This window comes from Vicia villosa, linkage group LG1, assembly GCF_029867415.1.
Source record: "Vicia villosa cultivar HV-30 ecotype Madison, WI linkage group LG1, Vvil1.0, whole genome shotgun sequence".
Classification (NCBI taxonomy): domain Eukaryota; kingdom Viridiplantae; phylum Streptophyta; class Magnoliopsida; order Fabales; family Fabaceae; genus Vicia; species Vicia villosa.
Window position 1 is genome coordinate 113,430,957 of NC_081180.1, and position 23,969 is coordinate 113,454,925.

The following is a 23,969-nucleotide window of genomic DNA, read 5'->3' on the forward strand; positions in this document are numbered from 1 at the left end:
CAGCTTGTTTGATGACAGTTCTCCATCATGTAATCCGTCAAAATCAGTGGATTCACTTGATGCAGCAGGAAGATGCCTCTTACCACCAGGTGCGACAGCATCAGGCTTGTGCTCAGATGTAATTTCCAGGTCCTGCAAGATCACGATGAAGACTATTAGTTAGGAATATTGATATAAATGTAAGTAGGTAAGTGTGTTGCAGTGAAACTTACCGTAACCAATTCACAGTCTTCAATGGCATCTGTTTTAGCCTCATCAACACTCTCTTTAATCTATATATAGATAAACACAGTTTTCAGTATAATATAATCACAGGAAAAGTAAAAAAAGGCATACATAGTTTAAAATTTCTACCTCCAGAGTCTCAGGTATTACAGTTTGGATTGGAATAGGTTCCTTGAGAATTTACCAAAGAAAATCAAAATCAGGCAAAAGATTATTATAATATGAAGTCCTCTTTTATAAAACAAATGACAGTTTATAAGAGCTGACCTCATCTGTTCCCCATTTTTCCTTAAGTTGCTGGATAATAGGATCATTTTTTATAATCATAACGACGGAACAGTTCTTCAAGCGTGGATGCCACTTAACCTTCATAGCCATTTCCAACTTCAACAACTGAGCAAGTGCTAACGGAAAGTCCAATGGATCAGTAATTCCACCCTATTTAAACAACCGTCCATATTAGTGTACGCAGAGTATCGGAAAGTACATTCTAATTCGTCTGCACAGTATAAATATAACCTGAATCATAGTGTTACGAAGTTGGGATGCAGATAAACCCAAAAGCATTTCACATTCTCTGTTCCAGAAGACAAATTGCAGCTTTTGCCCCCATGAGTAACCTCAATCTCAATCTTATACCTGAACATCATAAGAAGTCGTTCCGTTAAAAAAGCAAACAACATAGAAACGTCACAAACATGACAGAAACAACATATATTAGGTGAGAACAACTAAAACCTAAGGACTTCAGCCATGGTTTCAAGACCAGCTTCACACTCAAACGGGGGGCTGTCCCCACGCGCTATAGATTGACACATATGACAGGCACAATAGTACCATCCAAATGGAGACGCTACTAATAATTTTGTTGTAGCGACAGTAGCACAAAATGTAACCTGGACAAATAGCAGTCAATATCCGAAATAAGTGACGCACTAAATGATGAGGTTATAATTATGATAATATAGAAAAATAGAAAGACATACATCCGTAAGTTGAATAATCTCAGCAATAGGCAAAACAACAGCCTTTGAGAACAATTTTTGCACAGGAGTCAGCTGTTGATTTTCAGAACTCTGGGAGGAATATTGGGAATTCCCTCCGAGTTGTTCAGACAGGGTTACCCTGCTCTCCCCAGGCATTCTGAAGAGCATGGATCATTATCAAATTCATACATGAAAAAAATAATTGCACATAATGGATGATACTATTAACATACCTATCAATAAAGTCTTTCATGACAGGAAAATCAGCATCAACACATAAAAGGGTCACATTGTAGGTGTTTGTCACAGACAGAGGATACTTTCCTGCAAATTCAAATTATACCATGTCAATGGATTTATCACAGATTTTGTAGTTTTAGTATTAATTTAAAAAATAAGTCATTGAATAACCTTCTTCCTTCACTTTGGCATACTGAAGCAACACAACTGTAGGGAGTGATGCAGCAACCCTAACTTTGTTAAACCTGATGAACTGATCCGCGTATGATTCCCACAGAGTACAGTTCAACATGTTGTTGCTAAACCATGATCACAACACATTAGGATATATCACATGATTCATATATCAGGGAGTCTTATGTATAAAAAAATAAACCTGTGGTCACGCAACATCGTGCTAATTTGCTGCTTCTTTGCGCCCGACTCAGTCTGTGCATAACCAATACTATCCACCATTCCAACGACATCTGAAATAAATTTATTAATTTCACACGGCTAAAAGGCATCCAAACATGAGATAATAAAACAGCAAAAACTATACTCACGAATCAGAACATGTTTGTCAAACCTCCCTGTTATGATGTCCGAAAAACTTGTAAATAAAATTGATTTCGGGGGGATCTCATGTTTGTCTTCATCAAGAACAAACGTTCCAGCAGTAAACTTGATCATATATTTGTGTCCTGATGCCCTGAACGCCAGAACATATGGCACCACCTTAAAATTAGATACAATATAAGTATGCCCTAATAAGCATTTTTCAGTGAACACCGACACATGTGGTGCTGGAACAACAGCATGAATATCATCTCCCTGCGCCAGAAACCAAAAAATGAATCAAATTATACAAACATAGGTAAATGATAAACATACCGAAACATAAACAGGGTAATCACCAATTTGTCAACAAAGATCATTTCAAAATGTTCCTTGTTGTTGGACACAACATTCCATCTGTGGTGAATCCTAACAACAATCTTCCAAAGCTCTTTTCCATCATTGATCTCTGCTATTCTCTCAACAGGCCTTGACAAGATAATGCAAATTCACACTGCACTGAATTATAACCGCAGAAGTTAGCAAGCATGGAAAGAGAAGAATGAAAGTGACTGATAAATAGGTAAGCCATTTAAGTAGGTCATTACTGCGCATTGTGCAGTTTGGAACGTGGATAGGCACACAATGATGGACCTTACGTAACTGCAACAACATGAGAAGCTGGGAGGGTGAAACTCCCACAGCAATAACTGCCGCAGCCCACCATGCAGATGAATGATCAGAAAATCAGGGTTAACCGCCAAAGCTGATGTGGAATTACCATGGAACAAATGCTGATGTGGATAGCCTAAGAATTTGCTCAAATGATAGACTTTTCTTATATGATAGATTACAAATACTTAAAAATTTCAAAAATAGATTAATTTAAAAATTTTCAAAAATTATATCGTCACAGTAAGGTAAAATATTAGATACATAATATAATGCTAATTAAATGACAATTAAGGGTACAATATAATTTATTATTGATAAGCTGCATGTGCATGTTTATATTGAGTTTAGATCCACTCCATTTTTCTATCCTCCATTTATTCCTTTTCTTTAAATAGATGTATGACAAGTGGTTAAAATAAATTTAATGGTTCAGATTAAAGATGAGGACTGATTTAATAATAAAAGTAAAATAAAATATTCTATAAACAATCTAGGGCCTTCTTCTTCCTCTGAAGATTTAATGTTCTTTATCCATAATAGAGAGTTTACTGTTTCGCCGCTGTCATCCTCTCCGTCATTTCAAACGACCGTCAGCACTGTTTTCGTATTCCCGTTCCCTTTTGTCCTCTTTTTGTTTCGTTCAAACACCGCTCTCCACCATTTCCCCATGTTAACCTCCACCGTAAAATTACGAAATTGAATATGATTCCTCTTTGATTTTCTCCTTAATCACGAATTAAATATGAATTGAATGCAAATAACATCAATTGTAATGATAACATAATTTTCACTGTGATTGTCATTATATGAACATCCAATTTTAATCAAAACGTCAGCACAACTGAGATACCGCAACGACGATGAGCATGAGGTGACATATCGGAGAAATGAAAAGAAATTGGGTCACCGAAGAGGAACATATCAATCTGTTCTTGATGGAAAATGAGAAGGTTGAACTGACAGAAATAAGAGGAAGAAAAAGCTCTCTGTTAGGACTTAGGAAGAGAGAGCGTTAACGTTAAGCACAGAAGAAGAAGGCATTATACTGTATTGTTTTATTTTATTTTAATTATTAAACGTATATTCAGTTTTAATCTAGACTATTAAACAACTTTTTGCCACTTGTCATACATCTATCAAACGAAAAGGAATAAATGGAGGATAGCAAAATGGAGCAGATCCGAACTCGTTTAGAGTATATTAGAGTAGTAAAATATCGTTATGTTCGGAACTATTTGAATTATCAATTTTTGTGTATTTAGTGATTAACTAAAACAACAATAAGTTGGTTTGAAATATTTTTATTGATTTAACATTTTATAAATAATAGCCTTAAAATTGTGATTATCTGCCTATGACTTAGGCATGTAAAACCTTGTCCTTGCTCTGTTATTAAAATTTTAATTTTGCATAAATAAAATAGATAAATATAACCATGTCTCCTTTTAGAGCATATGATCATGTCCATAACCGGTGAATCTCCTATTTGCATAGAGTTAATTCATTCATTTATGATCCTTTTAAAAAAATCTACCTTTAAAAATACACAATTTTCTCGATTAAACAATAAATACTTTTTAGCTTGGAAATCAGTCTTCACCTTAGTGTATTAACTTATATCTATTGATATATCTATTTTTGTAGAGATATAAGTGAAAAATCCTAAAAGGTCAAGACAATCATATAAATTCTCATAACAAAATGCAAACTAATAGTCTACATGTGGTCTTTCGTTTAGATAGTTCTCACAATCTTAAGTCTTTGATGAAATTACTCGCTCATGGTATTAGAAAACGCAAGCATAATCATGAATATAAACATTTGCATAAATTAAAGTAAAGTAAAGAACAAATAAGAAATAGAGAAATAAAAAATAGAAACTGAATTAATCAAACACAGTAAAATACAACAATACTTGCTTGTTCTTCCAATTATAAGAAAAATTAAAAAAATGCAGAGAAATCTAAAGTGAGAACAATTAATATAATAGAGCCTAAGCGAGATTTCAAATAACGGCATTAGTATATTGCCTTTAACCCCTTATGATGGGAGATGATTCCCAATTATACCATGGTTTTTCAATGTGTAACAGACAGAAAGCATAAGAGACAACAAATGAAACAATCAAAAAGTGAAATCCCAAGAGCCCATTGGGGCCATTACAGTAGTAATGCCCATTATAGGCTGGTTGTAATGACCACTGCTTTGTGCGAAGTTTTCAAAGTCAGAAATCCAATATTCACGGGGTCATTACGATCGTGATCCCTCTAGTTAGTGCTGAAATCACTTCTTTTTACTCAGACTTCCCGAGACATTTAGAAATCATTTTGGTTTAGCTTTTATTTCACTTGTTTGTGCCCTTGATCCTTCAATCCTATCTAAAGTCCTTAAACATAATGCAAAAACAGAACGAAAGTAAAATATAAACAAAACAAAGCAAAATCATAAATAAAATGATATAAAAAAACAATTAAAAATGATAAAAAAACATAACTTGTCAAACTCCCCCGTGTTTAAGTTATTGCTTGTCCTCAAGCAATTTGCTTAAATAAAAATATAATGAAAAAAGTTATGGAGATTTAAACATACATATGCAAGTAATTGAAAATTTCAAACTTTTCAAAATCACTCATATAGGTTCTAAGTTAGATTCTTTTTAAGATTAATCTAAGTCATTGGTTATTATAGAGGTTATATACTAAAAGTTTCAAAATATTAAGCTACATCATAGGCTTGATCGTGAACCTCTCATTCCTAAATAACCATGAAATTATAAGGCATTTTGTTTCATTAAGGTAAAAAAATTGGATTTGTTGAAATATATACTTGAGCATTTCATTTTCTTCTTTTTCTTTCAATTTTTCGGTAATCCAACTTTTGGGAAGAACAACCTGGTGAAAGTTACCCTACTTACTCCATTTGAATTGTGTTTGTATTCAAAGCTTTTAGGGATCAACCGATTATAGGGTTGAGTAACCTGATGAAGGTTACCCTACTTAATAATATTGGTTGTCTTTTACTTCCTTTATTAATTTTGTTAGATCCATGATTTTATGGTTGGTATAAATTTTGCTAAAATATAGTTCTTATCTAATGTTGAGCAAGATGTTGTAACATCTTGCCCACTGTCATGACAAATTCTGCTGTCATGAGTTTTGATAGATGTTCTGCAAGATGTTGTGACATGCTATACCAGAACATCATGACAGTACATACTGGTTTTTAATCCTTGAAGATTGATTGAAAAATATGAGATTTTGGAAGATTCAGCCACTCATACAGGGATAGGCAATCAAGGAATTTTTAGGGACAATGCAAATTTAATTTGGTTTCATAAAAAGGATATTTGAGACTGTTCTAGGAAACTTGGATTTGATTTGATTTGTTCATATTTTGTGTGAAGATTTTGCTGCTTCCTAAAAAGGAGAAGATTGGATTCGTGTCAAGAGTCCAAGCTCATACTGCAATGGCCTATAAAAGGAGACTTGCTAAACCTAGAATAGCAAGCATTCACAAGAAGAAACCGTGAGTGTAAATAAGGGTTTAGGTTTTGAGAGGAGTTCAAGTTCCTTGTGTGTTTTCTTTGTATGCCACTCATGTGTCTTCCGATACATTGAGGTAGACTAATTATTCTCACTCTTAAAGCTTTTGAGCAAAAGAGCTGAGTATTGTTCTTGGTTGAAGATTTTCAGCAAGATCAAGTATTATTTATTGGAAAGTGTAATATTTCTTTTTGGTTCTTTTTTATTAGTCATTGGGAATGTGACTGGTACAGTTGCTGGGATTGTAATTGTTTTTATCACTGAGGTGATAGTGGAAAGTGAGAGGGGGTTCTCATATCCACGAGGTTCGTGTGTAGAAATTGCATAGAAGTAGTGATTAGGTGATTAGTTGTAAACTGAGGCTTTTTAGGCTTTGAACTAATACTATTATAGTAGATTTCCTTCCTTGTTTGGTAGCCCCAAAGTAGGTGAGTTACACCGAACTAGGTTAACAATTTGATTGTGTTATTTATCTTTCTGAAATTTACTTTTTGCACAATATTTTGTTTTAGAAAGTGTTCTGTCAGCAGGTTATCTTATAACATCTGTCCTAACATTGTGTTTTGTGTTGAGACATCTGTCTTGACATCTGTATTGCTAGTGCTAGAATTTTAATTGGTATCAGAGCAGAGACCATGTTCTGTTTATTGAGTGAGCTCCAAGGAAAATATTTTCTGGTACTATGGATAAATAAGGAGGATACAACAACATACCACCTTTGTTAGATGGTTTAAATTATGACTGGTGGAAGGTCATAATGGTGGGTTTTTTGAAATCCATGGACAACAGAGCTTGAAAGGCTGTTTTGAAAGGATGGGATCATCTTGTTGTGAAGGAAAAATAAAGGAATGTGTCCTTAAACCAGAAGAAGATTGGTCTGATGAGGATGATAAATTAGCTCTTGGAAATTCCAAGGCTTTGAATTCTCTATTCAGTGGAGTAGAAAAGAATGTTTTCAGGTTGATCAATACATGTATTATAGTCAAGGATGCTTGGGACATCCTCAGAACAACTCATGAAGGCACATCTAAAGTGAAGATGTCTAGACTTCATTTTCTCACTTTCAAAATTTGAAAATATGAAGATGAATGATGACGAGACTATCCAGGAATATCATATGAAGATTCTTGAAATAGCATATGCGTCTAGTGCCTTTGGAGAGAAGATGACAGAAGAAAAGCTTGTAAGAAAAAGTCTTAGGTCTCTACCTAGAAAATTTGACATGAAGGTGACAACCATTGAACAAGCCCATGACATCAGCACCATGAGGGTTGATGAACTTGTTGGCTCACTTCAAGCTTTTGAATTGGCTATTAGTGACAAGTTTGAGAAAAAGAACAAAAGCATAGCTTTTGTATCAAATGCTACAGATGAAACATATCAATTTAATCAAGATACAGATGAATGACTGTCCAATACCATTGTGTTACTTGGGAAGAAATTCAATCGAATCCTGAAAAGAATGGATAGAACAGGTAGACCAGGTGTCAAGAACACATCATCTGGCATCTGGAATGATAATGATCCTCAGAAGAATACCAGACCTAAAGAGAAGTCCAATAAATTAAAAATGTTCAATGATATGAATGTGAAGGATTTAGTCATATTAGACTAGAATGTCCCACCTTCCTCAAGAAACAGCAAAAGGGGCTTACTGTATCTTGGTCTGATGATGATTAGTCAGAAGATGAGTCTAAAATTGAGACTACCAAACTAGTGATGGCTCTTTCTAGCAGATGGGAAGATGAAGTAGAATCTTGTGATGAGAGCGATCTCTACAAAGATCTGGATGTATCCTACAAGGATACATATGGAAGGCGTGAAGAAATTCACAAGACAGAAGAAGAACAAAGAAAAATCATAGCTGAATTGGAGAATGAAAAGAACAAGCCTCTATGTACAGTTACTCATCTTCAAAGTGAGGTATTTTTCTTAAATTCCAAGCTTGACAACTTGACAAACTCTCTGAAAAGGATGAAAAATAGGGTTGATATAATGAAAAAAGCTGAAAATACAAAGGTTAATCATTCATTTGTTAATCAACAAAATAAAAGATCTGTAGAAAAGCTCTTTCCTGCTGTAAATTCCAAATCTTCAACTTAGAGATGTCATTATTGTGGTGAGTATGGTCATATTAATTCTTTTTGTTATAAATTATTTGGAGTTCAAAAATCTTCAGCTCATTCTAAGGCTAGTCAAGTTCGCAAAAAGAGAAGTGTCAAAGAAAGATATGTCAACCTAATAGCTCATACCTCCTTGAGAGGTTTAAATAGAGAATACTGGTACTTTGACACTGGATGCTCTAGACACATAAAAGGGGTTCAGAAATTATTAGCGGATATTAGATATTACCCCACAGGTATTGTTAGATTTTGTGATGGTTTTAATGGAGAAATCAACGGAATAGGAAAATTGATGTGTGTTGGTTCTCCGAATTTAGAAGATGTTCTTCTTGTCAAAGGACTATCTGTTAATATTATTTGCATTAGTCAACTATGTATTAAGGGTTGTTGGTTAATTTCTCTAAATCAAAATTCCTAGTCAAAGATGAGAAAGATGTTGTTTTTATAAAGGGCATTAGGTCTAAAGACAATTGTTACTTGTGGGAATATCAAATAACTACTTAGAATTTCGTATGTTCAACAACCAATGAGGATGAAGTGAAGTTATAACACATGAAACTTGGACACCTTCAGCTCAAAAGAATGAAGGAAATCAGATCTAAATGAGCCATTAGAGGAATGCCAGGGTTCAAGATTGAAGAAAGGAAAGTTTGTGATGAGTGTGAATTGAAGAAGCAAACTATAGTGTCAACCTAATGTTGCAATATCAGACTACTTCCAAAGTGTTGGAACTTCTTCATATGTCTATGTGATTATAGATGATTTTTCTAGCTATACATGGATGAGATTTATTAAAGAAAAGTCTGACATATTTGAAGTATTTAAAGATTTGTGTTAAAGTATTCAAGAGGAGAAAAATGACTTGATTATCAAAGTTAGAAGTTACCATTACAAAGAGCTTGAGGATGCAAAATTCTCCGAATTTTTTGAGTCTGAAGGTATTATTTATGAATTCACTTCTCAGCAAGATGGAATTGTTGAGCAAAAGACTAGAGCTATATAAGAATCAGCTAGAATCATGCTTCATACTAAGCAATTGCCATTGGAGTTTTGGGCCGAAGCTGTGAATATTGCATGCCATATTCATAATAGGGTGACTTTGAGAGGAGGTACTTCAACCACTCTCTATGAGTTATGGAAAGGAAAGAAGCCTTCAGTCAAATATTTTCATATCTTTGGAAATAAATGCCATATATTGACTGACAAAGAGTCTATAAGAGATGAAGGAATATTTATGAGCAACTCTGCACACGACGGAGCTTATAAAGTATTTTACTCTAGAAAGAAAGTTACAATGGAACTCATAAGTGTAGTAATTGATGATTAAGTTACTGAAGGGAAGATGGATGTCAAAGACAATGTTGGAACATATTATGTGCAGACTGATGAAGCATTAAAGGAGGAACTTTGTGAACTCACAAGCACTGAATCAGTAAGTTCTCAATCCAGCAAAGGTCTATCTACTGGAGAACAAATAGAAAAACTCAAGGGAATGATTACAAGACACCTTAATGAAGGGAGTGTCGCTGAATCTAATGAGAAAGTATCTAATGTTGATGGATGTTTTACCTTGAGGAACAATTTGTTTTTCTGGATCAATAAGAAGCGAGTATGTGCTTCTTGGTGTATTGCTGAAGCTGAATTTAGGTAAATAAGAGGAAGTTTCTCAAAACTGATGATGATGAAACAGATGTTGAAGGATTTTAATGTCAAACATGATGTCTTGACATTACACTGTGCTGATATGAATATTATCAGATATCTCATTCAACATGGATGGAACAAGAATCTTGATTTCAAACTAATCAATAATTTTATTGAAGGGAAAGTTATTACTCTGGAGCATATGGACAACAAGGAACAACTTACTGTTATGTTTAAAACTAATCAGACTGAGAACATAAGCAGTAGGATTGGAACTTGCACTATTGAGGAGTTATATCAAATTACATATATGGAGGATTACAACTCTTACTGCATTTTTCCTTTATTCTCTGAGGCTTGATAAGCCTATACAAATTTCTATGAATATGGGATTGAACAAAGACGTTCATTATACAGGTGTACAATTTATTTTCAAAGGGTGTTTCTCTTGATTAAGTGGCATGAACTTCTATATAAATATAGTCACTTGAGAAGTATAAAGTACATGAAAATAGAAATATACATAGCCTTTTTTCTATCATTTCAATTATCCTAAATCATATTTCACTTCACTAATTCATTAGTGAAGTTTAGGAAACATCTTTATGTAATCGATTATCAAAAGATAAACTTAATTTGTTTATGTAGTTCACATTAAGGAATTCAGAGTATCCTTAAGGAATTTTGCTTTTAATCTCAATTGAAATTTATATACATTATACAAATACAACAGCCAAATTATATTTTGGAAATCACTTGCACATATATCCTTTCAGAGCATATGATCATGTATCGAACTAATGAATCACTTACTTTAATAAAGTTAATTCAATCCTTCAAGATCCTTTTAAGAAAATCTACCTTTAAAAACACACAGTTTTCTATGTTAAACCCTAGACACTTTCATGTCTTAGTTTAACCGTTTGACCTTTTTTACTCAGATATCAGTCCTCCCCTTTTAGTGAGTCATCTGATACCTAATGCTATCTCTACTTTGTAGTGATGTATGTGAAGAACCCTAAAAGTTAAAAGCAATAATATATTTTGTCATAACAAAATTAAAAATAATAGTCTACATGAGGTCTGTCGTTTAGACAATCCTCATAATCCTTAGCCTATGATGAAACTATTTGCTCATGGCATTAGAAAACACAAGCATGCTAATGAATATAAACATTTGCATAAAGTTGAGTAAAGAAAAGATAAATAACAAAATAGAACCACAATTAACCAAATAAAGTAAAATACAACAAAGCTTGATTGTACTTCCAATTACAAGACAAATAAAAATAAAAATTAGAGAAATCTGAAGTGTGTAGAATGTAGTGGAGCCTAAGAAATAGATCAACTGATGTTTACGACATGATTATATAGCCTCTAGCCCATTATGATGGGCAATAGTTTTCAATTAGACCATGGCTTATCAATGTGTAACAAACGGAAAGAAAAAAAAGTCAAAAAACGAAACAACAAAAAGCGAAATCCCAAGAGCCACGGGAGCCATTATGGTTGTAATTCCCATTGCTTCCTACTCAATATGAAACCTTAGAAAACCAATATTCATCGGTTCATTACGACCGTAATGACCATTATGGAGTGACCATAATGCCCTCTAATTAATGCAGAAATAACTTATTTCTTGTTCAGACTTCCCAGGATGTTTAGGCAACATTCTGATTTAGCTTTTCTTTCACTTGTATATTTCATTGATCCTTTATTCCTCTTCAAACATATGAAACATAAATGGAAGTAAAATAGAAACAAAAAGAAGCAAAATCTTAAGTAAAATCATATGATTAAACAACAAAAAACTATAAAACATGACTTATTAAGTATTTTTAATGTTTGGAACCTATGAGACAATGAAAAAACTAAATTAAATCAACTTAATAAATATAAACAACTATATATAAATAAATAATTAATTAATATAATATTTTATATTAATAAATACTACAAAATATTAAATTTTAGGGTTCATTCGGGAGACTGTGAATTTTTTATTTTTTGGTTTTGAAAGACAATTTCAAGATGAAAACATGTTTGACAAAAATGGAGTTGATTTGATTTTTTTTTACGAATTCACATTTTTGTTTCAAAGCAATAAAAAATCACTAATGGTTGTCAACCATTATTATGACCACCACGACCACCTTCAACCACCATAAACCACCAACGATATCTGCTTACCATCATCAACTACTACCAACCAACGATCCAACCACTATTTCGACCATTATTTTTACCATCACTATGATTACCACCAACCGTCATAGACCACAACTCTAACAACTTCTGATAACCACTTTATCCATATATAATCTCTAATTTGACTACCATGCTAACCATCTTTAACCACCATTATGGACACCATCAACCACCATTATGACCACTGTTAGCCACTATACTGACAACTATTAACCACCTTATTAACCACTTTGATCATCACTGATCATTAACCACACTACTAGTCACCATCCGACTTCCAGTCTAACCACCACTTCAACTGCAGTAAACCACCACTGATCATGACCATCAACCACCATGAACTACCACCATTATAACAACCAACAATCAGTACTATGGCGACCAACAATCACACTTTGACATGTGCCTGTTGACAAACACCACTTTTAACCAATGATATTAAAATGACTACTAAAAACAAATTATACGTATAGTTGTAATATTTTATTTTTTACAAACCTAATTATATAAATTTTTTAGATTATGTTGTGAAAATGATGTGTGAATAACAAAGTATAATTAATTTCTTTATCGACAAGAAACATACAAGGGTAGAAAAGAGGGAAGCAAGAAGAGCACAATGAATTGGTTATAAACTGTTATTTTTTACTTTCTATTTGAAGCAAGAGTACAAGTGTTACAGAATAACAAATAACCTCTCTCACCCTAATTAGGATTTGTATTATGCAATGATGAGAGACTAGTATGCTATTTATAAGAAAACTAACACACTAAACTAATGGGCATTTACACACAAGCCCATTATACAAGCTAACTCAGGGAACAAGCTAACTTAAATAATTAAACTTAACAAACAGTCCCAACTTGACATGATAGAATACTTAGCATACTTCGACTACAACATGAGAATAGACTTCGATCCCATGCTATGAACATGTTGAATTATCGAACCAAGAAGTTAATCGTCGACCATATTAGAGTTAGATCCAATATCTCACAAATCTCCATCTTGGAACAAACTCTATAACAACAAAGAACAAACTAGATTTATTCATGCAACTTTATCAACTACATACAGTGGAAAAACTTGCAACTTGACAATGTCATGGTGATCATATCAATAAAATTGTGATGTGTCGAAACCTTTAGCACTTGGACTTCTCCATGCTCGATTACACCTCTGACGAAATTCAGCCTCACATTGATGTGCTTAGTTCACTCATAATAGGCTGAATTCTTCGACAGGTGTATAGCACTTTGACTATCACATTTAACAGTGATAACTTGACCTTAAAGTTTCTGCTCCTTAGCAGAACCTTCAAGTCATGGTGCTTCTTTCAAAGCTTCAGTGAGGACGATATATTCTGCTTCAATGGTTGATAAGGCTATAACCTTCTGAAACATCACTTTCCAACTGATTGTCGTGCCAAACACAGTGAACACATATCCAGAAATAGATTTTCTAGAATCCATACAACCTGCATAATCAGAGTCGACATACCCTTCGATTATTGCTTTAGTATCTTCACCACAAGCTCCACCATAAATTAGGACTCTATTCAGAGACCCATTTATGCACCTTAGAATCCACTTCAATGCTTGCCAGTGAGCCTTTCCAAGATTCGTCATGTACCTGCTTTCCAAGATTCTTATAAATATCCCCAACCCTGAAACGAAAGAAAATTTAATCCATTACGCTAAAAAACCTAATTAAAAACAATTTTATAAAATTATCAAATTCATTTATTCAATCATAATTTTTCATAATACATATGTAACATAGTATTAGGATAAATATCACTACTATTGTTTAGGGGTATTCGTTGTGCGGTTTGAGCAGTTTTGACGTAAAAAATATCCGAACTGCAAGAGGAAAAAATGTGCGGTTTGGTTAGGTTGACTTTTAGAAATAAAACCAAACCAAACCAATGCGGTTTGGATTAGTTCGGTTGGTTCGTTTTTTTTTTACAAAAATTTATTGAGTCATACAGACTCATATTGATGACAACATAACTTTGTATTTAGTCATTTATGCGTTATTAAATAACAACAAAATTCATCATATTTGGATAATAACCTTCCATTTAATATACAAAAATAATATTAGATAAAAGTGGAATAAAAAACATAAAATAGTAGCATAAAATAATATCAAAGACATTATAATAAAATTAAAAAAAGATGAGATAAAATATTAGAGAAGATGAAAAAGAAAGAGCATAAGAGATGCGATTAGATAAGAAGTGGAACATTAAAAACGTAATTGGAAGAGAGAACAATATAATAAAAATAAGAAGATGAAAAAGAAATAACTTAAGAGACGAAAGACTTGAAAAGAATATGTGATATGTATTTGGAAAAAAAGATAAGAAGAAAATGCAATACCTCTAGGAGAGATTTGAGAAAACTTAAATTGAAACCTTACGTGTGAGAAAGAGAAAATCATTCGTAATCATAAAGATAAAGCATAATAGATTTGAGTTTGAGTTTGATATAAGTTAATTGAAGTTTGAAGGGTTGTAATATAATGCGGTTTCATTCAATTTGGTTCGGTTTGTAAAATATAAACTGCAAACCAAACCGAACAGTACAGATTGTTAAAAAATGACTCAAACACATCCGAACTAAATATAATTTTTTACAGTTTTGATTTAATTTGATTTAGTTTTACAATTTTTTATTGGACGGATTTGATTCTGAAGACGTCTACTATTGTTGTAGTAGGAGTATTAGAGTGCGTAGGTATGGTAGTAGTGAAAAAGAGGGTAGGGGCAAGAGTTGTACCCATATCATATGGAAAAACTTTTGGGTGGAAAAGTGAGCCAGCCATAACAAGACAAAATAGTTTCTCAGCGTGCGGCCGACGCCAAGCACGTGTCGACAAAGGGTTTCGTCTCAACCTTTCTTCGTTTTGCCAAACCCACCTCCCACTTTCCATTTCCACAAATACCCTCCACTCTCCACAATATCTCCAAATTACCACTGACCATGACACCCCCTTTGTCCTCTTCTGAATACGCGTGACGCCATGTTTTTTTGTCAGAGCCTAGCGAAAGCAACCTTTTATTTCTCATTTTTCTTTTCCATCATTTTTAAATTAAATAATATTATCACTAAATTATTAAGATTTGTCGTATTAGAAGCGGTTTCATTGTATGTGTCTTGTTCACCGTGTGATGTGAGCACACACAAGTGGGTCCCAACTAATATTATCACGAAAACAAGCTTGTACGATGATCAATGGACCCTTTGTTCTCACTCTTGTTCTATATTACCTATATGCTAACGCTATAGTGCGATGATGATTAATTAGATTTTTATTTTTTGATTGGGACCCACTTATACCAGTGGATTATATTACAGCCGTCGGTTTTGGTTATGAAGATGGATAGGCACGCGGAAAATAATGAAGATGAAATTGTGGATTGTGTTGTGTCACAAATAATCAAATGGGAATGAAGATAGCCACGCTGTACCAGTTTCTTCCTGTAATAATACATCTTTGGATTTGGACTCTTTACTGTATCAAGTTCATGCAACCAAGTGTTTCGTGTGTTATGTCTTTTTTCCTTTTTCTGAAAAATTGCAATGCATTTTGTTAAAGTGGTTTCCAGCTCTTTCTCGTTAAAATCAGTTGCTTTTTTCAGGCTTCTTTTCCTTTTTTAGCCTCGTTTCCTATTTAGTATTTTCTTTTTAATAGACGTTGATAAAAAATAATTGCGAGTGTTATTGATGATTTAATTAATTGATTGATTATTTATGTGTAAGTCTATATGAATAAAGAGGATACTGTAATAAGGATAACTAAGTGTAACTAACAACCTACTAACAAACTTTATCTTTAATACTCTTTCCGAATATATTATTAACATAGTTCATCATTTGGTGAGATAGAAAGTCTACACATTTCAAGCTTAAAACTTTTATTATTGAAAGACTAACTTCTTATATAAGATTAACTACATAAAAATTTTATGCAAAATATCTTAAAATCATATAATTTAAAACAGAGGCAATATACAAAGGAAGTTAGATTTCCCTAGATTTTATTGTCTATGAAACATTCGAACTATTTCTAATGCAAATTTAGGATCACATCAAACCTATTTATCGTTTTTTTTAATGAAGTTCACCTAGGGATGACAACAGACCGGGTCGAGTACGAGATTCACACTATCCAAACCCGCACTTGAAATTGACACCCGAACTCGAACCCAAATCTAAAAGCTATTCGGATGGTAAAATAACACCCACGCCTACACCCGTTGGGTTCGGGTTTTTTCATCCAAACCCGAACCCGCAACAAAATACATTTTTCCTACAATTTATCTGCAATTTTCATATATATATATATATATATATATATATATATATATATATATATATATATATATATATATATATATATATATATATATATATATATATATATATATATATATATATATATATATATATATATATATATATATATATATATATATATATATGAGGGTTATATTTACTCCAAGAGTAAGTGTTGAGCACTTACTCCAAATCTTAACCATTGATTTTCATTAATAGAAATAAATAAAATGTTATGATAAAAACTCAATAAATCAAAAAGTGCTATAATAAAAATTCAATACATACAAAATTTGAGATATATCAAAATTCTAAATGATTTTAATTAAATATATTATTGATTAATACATAAATATAATTTTTATGTGTATTTTTTAATTATTATAATTGTATTTATATTTTAAATTTGGGTCCATTTTCAAAATTAGAACGGGGCCTATGCGTTTATTAGGCCGGCCCTGATAAAAATCAATGGTTAAGATTTGAAATAAGTGCTAAACATTTACTGTTGGAGTAAATATATATATGAGAAGAGATCAAATTACACCCTTAAGTTACACTAATAGTTACACTCCTTTATGACCTTTGATTTTATTTTAATCTAACGATTATTAAATAACTTTTAAACTCACATGATTATTACTAAAAATAGATTCCACCACTTTTGGTAATAAATAAACAATAATTCTTTTTAATATTTCTTAAAAAAAATCAAAATTCTCAAATATTTTTTATGATTCTTAATAAAAAATTATTTCATATTATTTTTAAAATAATATATTAAAATTTTGATTTTAATTTAAAACAAATTTTCATAAAATGATCACTTTATGTATAAATTTTTAGATTTATAACATAATTATTATGTACATTACTCGTTAATTTTATTTTTTCTTTAATATTTTTAATACAATATTCTATTATATGTAAAAACTTATAAATTTTATAGTGTAGTTTAATTGAATAAAATATTACTTTATTTAAGTAAGAAAAATAAAAAAATTGTTTAAAATTGAGAGGAAAGAAACTTTTTATTAAAAATAAAAATTATTATTAATAAATATTAAAATTCAAAATTTTTATATATTAAAAAGAATTACTTTTTTATTTATTACGAGATAAATTTAGTCTTCTCTCACTTTTGATAAATTTGGTTTATTATTTTCATTTAATTAATATAATTTATATATTTTAAAGAAAATTTAAAAAATTAAATTTATGTAAAAATAGGATTTTTTTTTCACTTTAAATTATATTACATGCATTTTAATAAAATGATCACTTTATAAAATAATTTAAAGTGATCATTTTATAAAAATTTATTTTATATTTTTTATCTATTTTATTCAAAACTAAATTATTATACACTCTTTACTTGCTATTTAATTTTTTCACATAATTTGAATATTATTTTGTTCAATATTATTTTGTACAAAATAATGAAACTAGTACTTATTTATTAATAAAAAAATTTATTTTTTATAAAAAGTTTCTTTCCTCTCAATTTTAAACAAATTTTTTTATTTTTTTTACTTAAATAAAATAATATTATATTCAATTAAACTACACTATAAAATTTATAAGTTTTTAAATATATTATAAAATTGTATTAAAAATATTAAAGAAAAAATAAAATTAACGTGTAATGTGCATAATAATTATGTTGTAAATCCAAAAATATATACATAAAGTGATCATTTTATGAAAATTCGTTTTAAATTAAAATCAAAGTTTTAATATATTATTTTGAAAATAATAAGAAACAATTTTTTATTAAGAATCATGAAAAATATTTGAGAATTCTGAATTTTTTTTTAAGATATATTAAAAAGAATCATGTGTTTATTTATTACCAAAAGTGGAGGAATCTCTTTTTAGTAATAATCATGTGAGTTCAAAAGTCATTTAATAACCGTTAGATTAAAATAAAATCAAAGGTCATAAAGGAGTGTGACTATTAGTGTAATTTAAAGGTGTAATTTGATCAAGTTTTTGCCGCCCATGGATACAAACCCTCTGCTAGGGTTTGTGAAAGTTACTCATGCAAACCATGCAAACCAGATGATCGACGATGCATACAAGGATGGCAGTCCCAAAAGTGCCAACGATGAAATATCTGCACAACAATCACCACCGGTTAAAGTCATGTCTTATAGAGATATGGTAACTGGGAGGAATGTGAACGACGAGGAAGACATGATAGAAGCTGAAGTGGATCTTCTAGATCAGATCTCACAAGGAGAGGAGGGAGAACTGATAGTGGAAGAAGAGAGCATCGGAGGGTACGAATGTCCTACATTCATCCTATCTGAGATAGAGGAAAAACGAATCCATCGACCATGGAAAATAGGAGTTATAGTCAAGCTGCTAGGCAGGAAAATTGACTATAAAGCTCTTGAGACACGGCTCAAACAGATGTGGGTGCGCAAAGGGGTTATCAATATAATTGATCTGAGTAACGATCACTACCTTGTGGCATTTTCACATGAGGAGGATAAGAAGGCGGCACTGGTGGATGGTCCATGGTTTATCTATGATCATTACCTTACCGTTAAGGAATGGAGTCCTAACTTCCAACCAGCTACGGACACTATTGAGGAGGTTACGGTGTGGACAAGGATTGCTGGGTTACCGATAGAATATTACGATGCCAAAGTTCTGACTTTTATTGGTAACAGGATTGGTCGTGCTGTGAAAGTGGATAAGAATACAATGCAGTATGAGAGGGGGAAGTATGCGCGACTTTGTGTTGCAGTTAACTTATCTAAACCGTTGCTTGCGATGTTCAGCATTAAGGGAAGGAAATACAAGATTGAATATGAGGGGCTACACTTACTATGCTTGTCATGTGGAAGGTATGGGCATTATAAGGAAGGTTGTCCTTCAATTATTAGAGGGAAGGGTGTGGTGGAAGCGGAGGTTCAGAAGAAACATCAAACACAAGGAGCTGGGCCGTCAATAATCAGGGAGAAGAATACCGGAGGTGAGGAAGGAGAAAGCCCCTGGAAGGTGGTGCAGAAGCAACGGAGGGGAAAGAAAATGGTAGAGGGCCGGAAGAACACTATGCCGGTGACAGTTAATGAGGAGCATAGATGGGGGAAGTCTCGATTCATTGCTATAAGTGCTGAGATACCAGAAATCAATAAGGACATTATTGATAATAATTGCAATAAAGGAAAATCTGGTGCAATTATTACTGATAATTTGAATCAGACAACTGAGGCAAGAGTGGTGGTGGATTTGAATAAAGTACACGTGGAAAATATCCTGACCAAAAAGAACGAGATTGTGGGCGTAGAGGCAGTCAATGAGGGAGTTATGACATCAATGATTGGGCTCAGTCTTAATAAGGAAGTGGACAACAATATGGAAGAGGGGCAGGCAGTTATTGGAGGTAGAGGAAAATCTTCAACACGTGGCAAAAAAGGGAAGAGTGTGGTAGGAATCAAAAAACATATAACTAGTAAACTAGCTGCGCGTGGCGGAGTCAGCTTTAAAGAGAAATCTAGTGAGGTTAATAAGAAGAGCATGGACTTGACTTGTGAAAAGGAGAAGAGCAAAAAGAGAAGAGGGAGGAGGATATTTGATTATAACAGCAGCCACAAGAAAGACGACGTTGAGGTTATTAGTGCAAAGGACGGATCAAAACGTGAGTGCAATGACGAGATATGCCTAGGGGATACTACTACAGGAGGCAGTGGGGAGAATTATGGAATCAGCAACTATGCTGATAACAACAGACCTCCTGATGACAATGTGGAGGTTTCAGCTAATGCGAATTCAATTGACAGTATAAAGGATAGTAAAGAGATTGGTGCAGCAGGAAACGACTTGAGCCCTCAATGGAATCAAATTCTTTCTGGTGCAAGTTCTGAGATAGGAGAAGTTGTTAAGGAGACCCAAATGTTGGGCTGCTAATTTAGAAAGTCTGGTGAATTGTCCTACCCTTATATAGTGTTTTAATGATTAGTGAATACATTAAAGTTATGGTGTGAATTGTAGGGGAGCTGCTAGCAAAGCCTTTTATAGATACGTTAAGCATTACATTGATTTGTATAAGCCAACAATGTTTGTGGTGCTTGAAACTCGGTGTGATCCTCTGAGGTTGAGCAAAAATTTCAAAAAGTTAGGATATGAGGATATCTTAACTGTGGCGAACCAAGGGTTTTCAGGAGGTATAGCGATGGTCTGGAAGAAAAACAGTATGACTGTGCAATTAAGGAAGCAAGAGGCTCAGTTTATACATGTAATCATAAATGAATCAACTGGAAGTGGATGGCTGTTTACAGCCATATATGCAAGTCCAAATGAGAATAAGAGAAAGGATTTGTGGGAGGATATCAAGAGTATTGCGATTAATGTTAAGGAGTCGTGGCTATTGGCGGGTGATTTTAATGATATCATTAGTAGTGCTGATAAGAAGGGTGGTGCCATAGCTTCGAAGAGAAAGTGTACAATTTTCAGAGATAGAATTCTTTATTGTAATCTTATTGACATAAAAGCTGCTGGTCCAAAGTTCACCTGGAGAGGTCCGGTGTTCCATGGTGGACAGAGGATTTACGAGAAACTGGATAGGGCTTTGAGCAATGATGCATGGACTTTAGCATTCCCCGATGCTGAGGTTAAAGTGGTGCCAAGAGTTGAATTTTTTGACCATCATCCTCTTTTAATTACTCCGGTGAAGAGCAACAACAATTTAGCCGCTCGTGCTTTCCGCTTCGAAAGTGCTTGGATGACTGCAGAGAATTACAAAGAGATGATTAATAGTTGTTGGAAGAGTAATGAGAATGTGCATAAGAATCTCCAGACTGTTAAAGATGAAATTAGACGTTGGAAATTTCACACCTTTGATCAAGTTATCAGACAGAAGAAAGAGATAATGGCTAGATTAAATGGTATCCAAATTAGCATGCAGAGATCTTTTCATAGGCAAGGGCTCAGGAAATTAGAAAAGAAGCTGCAAGCTGAACTGAACAGCATCCTCAAGAATGAAGAGCTGATGTGGTATCAACGATCCAGAGCGAATTGGCTTATTGATGGGGATAGAAACACAAAATACTATCACTTACAAACTATAAACAGAAGAAGAAGGAATAGGATTACTATGCTCAAGGATGAAAATGGCCTTTGGACTGATGACACGGATAAGTTGAAAATGTTAGTTAATAACTTCTACCGCGATCTATTCAGGCTGCAATTTAATTGGAGACAGGCGGAGCAGACCAACGTCTCCTTTCCTAGCCTGAAGGAAGCAGAGTTAGAAGTTCTCAAAGCTCCTATTACTGATGATGAAGTGAAACATGCCCTATTCTTGATGAAACCTTGGAAGGCGCCTGGACCTGACGGATTTCCAGCGGGATTCTACCAGAAATCTTGGCATACGGTGGGTCAGAGTGTGTGTGATTTTGTGAAGCAAGTTTGGTGCAATCCTGGCAGTATTGCAGAAGTGAACAAAACTGATATTTGCTTGATCCTTAAGGTAGATCACCCCCAAACGGTTGGTCAGTTTCGCCCTATCTCGCTTTGCAACACAATTTACAAAGTTGTCAGCAAGGTTATTATTGAAAGACTGAAGAATTGTATGGCTGAGTTGGTTTCTCCGTATAAAACCGGGTTTGTTCCAGGTAGATCGATACATGAAAATATAATTATAGCTAAGGAGTCCATGAACATTATGCACAACAAGAAGGGAAAGAAGGGAATCTTGGCAGTTAAAATTGACCTTTCTAAGGCTTATGACAAGCTTAGTTGGGACTTTATTAATCAAGTATTGACAGAAATTAATATTCCTTCTAATATGTTGGATGTTATTATGCATTCAGTTAGCAGTGTCGAGACGAATGTTTTATGGAATGGTGCTAGAAGTGACTTTTTCAGACCGCAACGAGGAATCCGCCAGGGTGATCCTATCTCACCTTATCTTTTTGTGTTATGCATGGATAAGCTTTCCCACCTTATTGAGCAGGAGGTGTTGAATAATAATTGGAAAGGGATTAAAATGGGGAAGAATGGTCCTACTATTTCTCATCTTATGTTCGCGGACGATTTGCTTTTATTTGGAGAAACTACGGAGAAGCAGATGCACTGCATTATGCAAACTCTGCGTAAATTCTGTCATATGTCGGGCCAGGAGGTTAGTATCGAAAAGACGAGTGTGATGTTTTCTAAGAATGTGGCAAGAAGTGTGAAGGTGAAGATGTGCCATCTGTCGAGATTTAGAGAAACCAACAATTTTGGGAGATATCTTGGGGTGCCTTTAAGTGGCAAAAACCTCAAGCGTGCGGACTATCAGTATTTGGTGGAGCAAGTCTCGACGAGGCTTGCGAATTGGAAAACTAACGTTTTGTCTTTTGCAGGTAGGGTGACCTTGGCGAAGAGCGTTATCGAGGCAAATCCTATATATCCTATGATGACGAATTTATTACCTAAAGCCTGTGTAGAGGAGATACACCAGCTGCAGCGAAACTTCATATGGGGGGATACAGCGGAGAAAAAGAAGCTTCATGCAGTGAATTGGGACACTCTTCAAAATCCAAGATGTATGGGTGGGCTTGGCTTAAGAAGACTGGATGTGATGAATCAAGCTTGCTTGATGAAACTGAGTTGGAAAATGGCGGATGAGTCAAGCGATTTGTGGTGTAGGGTGATGCAAGGCCTGTATGGAACCGTCAATTTACATGAGAAGCCAAAATATAAAAACACTAACTCTGGTGTTTGGAAAGCAATTTGTAAGAGTGTGGATCCGATGGCTAAGACTGGTTTTTGGAGCATTGGAAACGGGAACAGAATTGATGCTTTTAATGATAGTTGGTTGACGTCGGGAGAGTGTCTTAACGACTACGATATTAGCATCCCAACAGATATGTATGGCGCGAAGTTGCGGGATCTGCTGGACGGGAATGGCGATTGGCATTGGAGTCTGCTGCAAAATTGGTTGCCGCCTAGCATTTTGAACAAGCTACGTTCGGTTATACCGCCTCATGAGGATTTTGAAGAGGATAAGCTTATTATTGCTGGTACTGTGTCAGGGAATTATGCAGTTAAGGATATGTATAATGCTCTGGCAGATGTGAACGCGAATCAGAATGTTGATCCTGACTGGATGAAAATCTGGAAGCTTAACGTATCTCAACGGGTCCGTAGTTTCGTGTGGATGCTTAAGCATAATAAGCTCTTAACCAACTTCAATAAAAGTTGTAAAGGATTAGGGAGTGCAGTGTGTAATTTATGTGGTCATGTGTGTGAGGATACGATTCACGTGTTTCGGGACTGCACAAAAGCTATGCAGATTTGGAGTTATGTTGTCCCAAGTGATATAACAAACCAGTTTTTTCAACTGGATTTTAGCAGATGGATCACTTTGAATATCAATACTAATTTGCGAAATGGTGTTGATTGGAACTGTTATTGGGTGATGGGGTGTTATTTCCTTTGGAATTGGCGCA

General features: G+C 33.7%; 1 protein-coding gene across 1 annotated transcript; it reads right to left on the bottom strand.

Moving 5' to 3' along the window:
• Positions 1 to 749: 749 nt before the first annotated feature.
• Positions 750 to 2,715, bottom strand: LOC131651973 (uncharacterized). Its single transcript, XM_058921725.1, has 9 exons — positions 2,648 to 2,715; positions 2,348 to 2,477; positions 2,184 to 2,264; positions 1,828 to 1,946; positions 1,623 to 1,750; positions 1,445 to 1,535; positions 1,212 to 1,368; positions 964 to 1,121; positions 750 to 864 (listed from the first exon to the last, which is right to left on the bottom strand). The coding sequence occupies exons 1-9, from the start codon at positions 2,713 to 2,715 to the stop codon at positions 750 to 752; spliced, it is 1,047 nt and encodes a 348-aa protein (XP_058777708.1).
• Between the last annotated feature and the right edge of the window lie 21,254 nt (positions 2,716 to 23,969).

What these genes read in the sequence shown, in the direction of transcription:
- LOC131651973 (XM_058921725.1), bottom strand. Translation starts at nt 2,715, where the DNA reads ATGGTGGGCTGCGGCAGTTATTGCTGTGGGAGTTTCACCCTCCCAGCT. An exon ending in TGCCAAAGTGAAGGAAGAAG is followed by an intron (nt 1,536 to 1,622) that starts GTTATTCAATGA and finishes TTGAATTTGCAG; the next exon opens with GAAAGTATCCTCTGTCTGTG. An exon ending in ACCATGGCTGAAGTCCTTAG is followed by an intron (nt 865 to 963) that starts GTTTTAGTTGTT and finishes TATGATGTTCAG; the next exon opens with GTATAAGATTGAGATTGAGG.